Raw genomic sequence first — 7,007 nt, 5'->3', positions numbered from 1 at the left:
GAGGCTGATGCAATAGTTCATGGTCACGGCTTTCTCTCACTCTTCCCATCCCTTCAGTTCCCACTTGATTTATATATGGATCATACTTAGTTCATTCAGCTTTTTCTTTTCCCTGACTACTACACTTGTCAACTAAAAAGATGCTCAACTTAAGACTTGTGAGTTAAGTTTTATTTGGGGAAAAATGAGGACTGCAGCCTGGGAGACAGCACCTCAGAAAGCTCTGAGAAACAGCTCCAAAGAGGTAGGGAGGGAAGGTCAGTGTATATGATTTTGGTGAAGGGGGGAGTTCAGTGCAATCAAATACTTATCTTCCAAAGGTTTTCTGCTGGTCACAAGGAGCTGATCTCATCATGAAAGGATTTAATGCTTTTCTACATATGAGGAAGTGAAGCTAACTAAAGGACTGGAAAAGGTCAGTTTTCATTCAGATCCCTAAGAAGGGCAATGCCAAAGAATGTTTAAACTACCATACAATTGTGCTCATTTCACATGCTAGCAAAATTAGGCTCAAAATTCTTCAAGCTAGGCGTCAGCAGTATGTGAACTGAGAACTTCCAGACATACAAGCTGGGTTTAGAAAAGGCAGAGGAACCAGAGATGAAACTGCCAGCATTTGTTGGATCACAGAGAAAGCAACAGAATTCCAGAAAAACACCCACTTCTGCTTCACTGACTATGCTAAAGGCTTTGACTGTGTGGATCACAACAAACTGTGGAATAGTCTTAAAGAGATGGGAATACCAAACCATCTTACTTGTCTACTGAAAACCTGTATGCAGGTCAAGAAGCAACAGGTAGAACCAGACATGGAATTACGGACTGGCTTAAAATTGGGAAAACTGTCACCCTGCTTATTTAACTTATATGCTGAATACATCAGGCAAAATGCTAGGCTGGGTGAATCACATGCGGGAATCAAGACTGCCAGGAGAAATAAATACCAACAACCTCAGATAAGGAGATGATACCACTTTAATGGCAGAAAGTGAAGAAGAACTGAAGAGCCTCTTGTGCTTGCTGATTATGTTCTGTGAAGCTCTCGTGAATTCAGCTCTAATGATTCCCCTGTTTGCATGACTTTTTCAAGAAGTGGGGATACTTTGGATATTCCATCAGTTTTTCCTTCTTTGGAAATGTCCCACCTGGTCTGGATTCTTCTGCATCTGGAGCAGAGCCATCCTTCTAGGATCTCCCTCCACCACCATCTGGGCAGCACTTTAAAGTGCTGTGGATCCTGCATAGCACAGGGAACTCTACCCAGCACTCTCTAATGGCATATATGGGGAAAGTCTAAAAAAACTGAATATATTTAGAGCTGATTCACTGTATTGTACAGCAGAAAGTGACACAGCATTGTACATCAATTACACGCCAATGAAAACAAAACAAAACAAACAGGTAAGCAAGCATTTCTCTAGCCTGGATGGCATTTATTAGTCACTTATTCTTTCAGCCAAACCTGAGTGCCTGCATTGTAGCAGATCAAGTTCCAGTTCCAGATCTTTTCTATAACAATTGAAATTTGACATTCTTATCCATCCATCTCACCCCCTCACCTGATAAGGAGCATTTCCAGATTAGGAGAATTCCACACTGAAAGAGTCTTGGTAGGAGGCAGAGACACCTTTCTCCATTAAAGAAGAAAATCCACTTTCCCAAATATTCTTGCCAGAGTGCACAGTGTGATGCTGAGGTCCCACAACTCAGGTGACCACATGCCAGACTCTACTCTAGACATGCCAGGACATTGTGACATAGAGAAGCTGGAACTATGCAGGATACATCTGACAAGGGTGTCGAGAGTGGCAGTCACACCACCTCCAGTTGTCAGGAGACTCAGTGATAGCCGTCCTCAGTGCAGGGTCCACGCCCAGCACAAGGGGCTCACTGTGTGAGCAGGGACACTGTGCCCCAGCAGGGGCGAAACTGCCTTTGTGGGACCTGGCCTGCAGTGGACACTGTGGATCCTGTTCCCGGGGAGCCATATATATATAGTACTGTATGTCTAACTTAATTTGGATCCCATTGTTAGCTCAAAGAATGAGTGAGGAGATCTCAACCTGGAGAATAGTTTCAGAGAGCAAGGATTTCATTACACTGAACTGTGAACCACTGCCTAAGTCTTCAGGTGGAATAAGAACTGCATTATTTCTCAACATCACACCTCATAATTGTCAAAATAAATTCCCTTTTCTTTCTGAAGAAAAAAAAATGCTTTAAAATGTGGATTTAAGACCCCTCTCTAGGCACTCGCTCTCATATACCCCAGGGCTTCCCAAATGGGCTGATCATCAGAATTGCTTGTGGGGCTTCTTACGAAATGCTCAGCCTCTCCCCAGAACCACCTTCTCAGAGTATTAGGACAAGACCAAGGGATTGCTTCTTTAACAACCTCTGTGTGTGAGGCTGATACACACCATGTGGGAATCCTGGTCTATGTTCGTTCTTGCTACTAAAAGTGTGATCTGAAGACCAGCAGCATCAGCCCCAACCTTATTACAAATACAGATTCTCAGGCTCTACTCCCGACTGTCTAGACCTAATGAGGGTCCAGGGGAGCTCCAGCATCCCCACCCTGGACACCGCACTAATCCCACAGGCTCCTCCACTGCATCGTTCACCCTTCACCTCCTGATTCTGCTCAGCAGTTAGACTGACGACTCTAGTGAGCAGTCACACCAGGTCATCTTCTATTCAAACCATCTTATGAATCCACATCTTTCACAGACATCAGACACCTTCTAATATGCTGGAGGCCCACATGATCTGGCCAGACACTGGATCTCATCACAGTTCCTCACTCCTCCAGCCACACCTGCCTCCTGGCTCTTCCTTGAACACACACACTCTCCTGCCCTCCTGCATTTGCACTGGAGGCTCCTCTGCCTGGAGAGCTCTCCCCCCAGACATGCTTGTGGACATTCTTTCATGTCCTTCACATCTTTACTCAAATATCATCTCCTCCACGAGGCCCACACTGACCACTTTAGTAAAACAGCCACATTCCCTGGACCCACACGCTTATACTCTGGGTCACCTTTCTCAGAGCACTTGTGAATCTCTAAGCAGACACTTCCCTCACTTATGAGGCTCACTTTGCCCCATCTCTCCAGAACACACTGCACGAGGCCAAGAAAGGGTGTCTGTGTTAGTTCACTGAGGTTTCACAGATGCAAACATAGAGCATCATCTATCAGGCACACAACAAATACCAGATGAAGGAACGATCAGTGTGGACGCCTCTGTATTCCACCTTCATTAATGTGGACTCAGGCCACTTGCGCTCTTGCGGCAGCTACAGCACAACATCCCCTCACACTGACATCAGTGCTGCCTGTGCTTCCCCACGAGCGGATCACCCTCCCTCCCACACCGACCGTCTGCACTCTCTACACACAATGGTATTTTCTCTTCCGAAAAGGGCGGACAGGTCGCATATTCCTCCTGCTGTGACTATTAGGCACCGCTCTTTAAATCCAGGAGTTTGGATTGGAAGTGGTCAGCAGTCTCCCCACCTCCTCACGTTATGCTACTAGGAGCACAGACACATTCACACGCAGCTGCAGAAAGAGGGGTCCTGGGATCTGACGTCACAAAGTTGGACCAAGTATCACTCAGTCCCCACAAGGCAGCGCTCTCACACTGTGAAAGAAAAGAATCAGGAACCAGTTCAGGTTGGTCATGTAAGGGCCGACATTCTCCACAGCCCCCCACACGCTCACATGTCCCACTCAGAGACCCCCGCCACCCAGTGTGTCCCCTTTGCCCCAACTCCTCTCCCAATCTAGACGCCCCAGGCTCTCACCTTTAGGAACCGTGAGAGACACATCAGAGGCACCGTCATTGCCTGGAGGAGAACAAAACCAGGACGTGGTCAGAACCCACAGGAGAGAAACTAGAGAAGGCACTTTGAGAAGGGCGAGTCCCGCATGGCCTCCTGTCGCACCCTCACAAAGGTCTGAGGAATCACACCCTCCATACTTACTTGCAGCCTGGGTGTAGCCCCCTCCTATTTCACCTGTGAGAAGAAAGTATGATGTGAGCGACCAGGGAGAGACCGAGTCATGAGATCCTAGAACTCCCTAGTCCTGGACGACAAAGAACTTTTCAGAACTGTGACCAAAAATCCAGGACAAGCTCAAGAAGGAGAGGTGGGGGGACTGGACCAGCTGCCCTCCTGGAGGTCTGTCCTCAGCAGGGACATTCCCTCCTGACCTTCAAATGCTGAGAAACAGGCCCCCAGCTGGAATTATGAAGATGAAAAATTTGTCTTTCATTTTCACATGTACTTTACGAAAGGCTCAGTCTTAACATCAGCTCAGATTCCACATGTGTGTGGAGGGTACTTTACAGCAACAAGGCAGGCAAACTTCCACCTGGGCCAGAAACCTGCCCAGTGAGACAAGAAAACTCAGATCCTTCCCTCCTTTCCCTACCTGAGTGTTTTTTCCACCAAATCACAGCTCCAGTCACCACAGCTCCAGTGACCATGAGGAGAAGCAGGCCAACAATGATGCCCATGATGGGGATGGAGGGCTGAGGAGGTTCTGTGGAAGAAAGGGAAGGAGCCCAGACTTCAGGTTTCAGTCCTGACCTTGCCGTTCATGTCCAGAAGGGCTCCTGCTTTATTTGAGAGGAAGCTCCATTCTGACCCCCTCCTTACCCCATCTCAGAGTGAGGGGCTTCTGAAGCCCCTCGTGCTGCACACGGCACGTGTATCTCTGTTCCTCTCCAGAAGGCACCACCAGGGCCGCCCACTTCTGGAAGGTTCCATCCCCTGAAGGCCTGGTCTCCACAGCCTCCATGTCCTGAGTCTGGTCCTCCCCATCACGCTGCCAGGTCAGTGAGATCTCCTCAGGGTAGAAGCCCAGGGCCCAGCACCTCAGGGTGACCTCATGGTCAGAGATGCGGTGATGGGCCACATGTGTCCTTGGAGGATCTGAAGAGGAAGAATCAGAAAATTCACATTCCGTGGGCCACTGAAGCAGAACCACGTGACCATGCTGAGAATGGACGAGATAATGGGTTTGAAAAGAAGCAGCACAAACACCGGACACCAGCCTGGACTCCAGGATTGGGGAAAACTCCTAGTCCTTGGAAAGTTCTGGAGTCAGGGTGAGTGCCAAGGAAGGAGACTCCATGTAAGGGGAAAATACAGAGTAACGGTCCTCATTTGGGAGGAGGCTGAATGTCTCAGAAAAGCTAGAGTCTGGCCTCCTAAGATGGTCTCAGGGTGAGAACAGGCCTTGAGAGAGAAACTCATGATTCACAAGATGGCACTCAGGGTCAAAGGGCACCGCTGGCCAGTTATTTCAGGGATGGGTTGGGTTAACTGTCCTTCAGAGAAATGGGGCCACTGGTGTGTCACTGTTTTGTACAGAATATGAAAACCTGGGGGGATTCCCCCCTCTCCAGACAAGAAGTTGGGGCGGCGTTTCCAGAAGGACCCCTTTTCCTCTCCTCGTGGAAAGCCGGCTCCAGCCTGAGGAGATCAGAGAGGCCCGGTGCCCCTCATACCTGCGCGCAGCAGCGTGTCCTTTCCGGTCTCCAGGTGTCTGTGGAGCCACTGCACGCACTTGCCCTCCAGGTAGTTCCGCTGGAACTCTGCCTCACCGGAGATTTCCCACTTGCGCTTGGTGATCTGAGCCACCGTGTTCGCCGCGGTCCAGGAGCGCAGGTCTTCGTTCAGGGAGATGTAGTCCGCACCGTCATAGGCGGTCTGCCAGATCCCGCGGAGGAGGCGCCCGTCCGGCCCCACGTCGCAGGCAAACACCCACTGGGCGGTGTGAGACACTGACCCGCCCCGACCACCCGCGGTGATTAAACCCAAACTGAAAGTGAAACCGGGTCAAGCGCTCCCCCCCGCCCCGCCCCCGCCTCCTCCCGAATGCGGGGCGGTGAGGGTCCCGCAGTGTCGGGGTGACCCTCGAACCCAGGGATTCGGGGCGACCCCAGACAGTCCCTGGGGATGGGGGTCGTGACCTGGACCCGGGCCCGTCTCGCTCACCGGCCTCGCTCTGGTTGTAGAAACCGCGCATGGTGTTCAAGCCTGATCGCAATCTCTGTTGAGCTTTCCTGGCATCTCGTGTCATCTCTTCCCAATATTCCGGCCCCTCCTGCTCCATCCACGGCGCCCGCGGCTCCATTCTCGGATTCGGGGCGTCGCTGTCGAACCGCGCGAACTGCGTGTCGTCCACGTAGCCGACGGCAAAGAATCGCGGCTCCCCGAGGCCGGGCCGGGACAGGCAGGTGCAGAAATAGCTCAGGGAGTGGGAGCCTGGGGGCGGGGAGGGGTGAGATCCGGCCCGATGTTCCTCCTGGCGCGGGTCCCCGGTCAGGGGTGATGGGCCCTGGATTGGGGGGGAGACTAGGGGCACGTGAGACCGAAAAGGTCGGAGAAGGACCGGGACTTCTTGGGGGAGAGAAAAGGGGGCGGGAAGCGGGGGAGGGACAGGACGGGACCAGGCGGGAGAGGACGCGTCTGGGCGAGGGCGGCGAGGTGGCTCCTTCCCTGGGGGTCCTGCCCCCCTCTACAACCCCCGGGCAGTCCCCTCGCCCCTTCCCGCAGAGGCCGTTCCCTCCCGACCGCGCACTCACCGGCCCAGGTCTCGGTCAGGACCAGGGCCCCCGAGAGCAGCAGGAGGAGGGTTCGCGGCCCCATGACCAGTATCCTCGGGGTCTGGGGAGAAACAGTCCTGGCGGAGGGTGGGGGTGTGGGGGGATACAGGTGGAGACTTTAAAACCGGGAACCGCGGGGCCGCTGATTGGCTTCTAGAAACCAGACACCCAATGGGAGTGAGAACTAGGGCGGCGACACGAGTGTCCGGGCAGAAAGGCACCACAGAGTTTGCGAAGAGAAAGTGAAACTCGAGGAGACTAGGGATCCCCCAACACGGACAGTTCCCTCCCCAAACAAGGCCTTTGACTTTGAGACGCTGAGACCTTGAGAACCGCATCCAGTACCTGGGACTTTGCCCTGATCCCTCCTCTCCTGCACCGAGAAC

The 7,007-nt window shown here is 52.2% G+C and overlaps 1 protein-coding gene across 1 annotated transcript; it reads right to left on the bottom strand.

Annotated features, from left to right (window-relative positions):
* Window positions 1-1,510: 1,510 nt before the first annotated feature.
* Window positions 1,511-6,704, bottom strand: LOC138069569 (BOLA class I histocompatibility antigen, alpha chain BL3-6-like). Its single transcript, XM_068960901.1, has 8 exons — window positions 6,601-6,704; window positions 6,011-6,280; window positions 5,521-5,796; window positions 4,667-4,942; window positions 4,440-4,550; window positions 3,989-4,021; window positions 3,809-3,850; window positions 1,511-3,645 (listed from the first exon to the last, which is right to left on the bottom strand). The coding sequence occupies exons 1-8, from the start codon at window positions 6,662-6,664 to the stop codon at window positions 3,641-3,643; spliced, it is 1,077 nt and encodes a 358-aa protein (XP_068817002.1). The 5' UTR covers window positions 6,665-6,704; the 3' UTR covers window positions 1,511-3,640.
* Between the last annotated feature and the right edge of the window lie 303 nt (window positions 6,705-7,007).

The sequence above is a fragment of the Capricornis sumatraensis genome, chromosome 22, assembly GCF_032405125.1.
Source record: "Capricornis sumatraensis isolate serow.1 chromosome 22, serow.2, whole genome shotgun sequence".
Classification (NCBI taxonomy): domain Eukaryota; kingdom Metazoa; phylum Chordata; class Mammalia; order Artiodactyla; family Bovidae; genus Capricornis; species Capricornis sumatraensis.
This window is presented reverse-complemented; position numbering and strand designations above follow the sequence as displayed.

Coding starts and splice junctions, on each gene's coding strand:
- LOC138069569 (XM_068960901.1), bottom strand. CDS start 6,664: ATGGGGCCGCGAACCCTCCTCCTGCTGCTCTCGGGGGCCCTGGTCCTG. Junction 4,943..5,520: donor GGACACGCTGCTGCGCGCAG/GTATGAGGGGCA, acceptor CTTCCTCTTCAG/ATCCTCCAAGGACACATGTG. Junction 3,851..3,988: donor GGGCTACACCCAGGCTGCAA/GTAAGTATGGAG, acceptor GTTCTCCTCCAG/GCAATGACGGTGCCTCTGAT.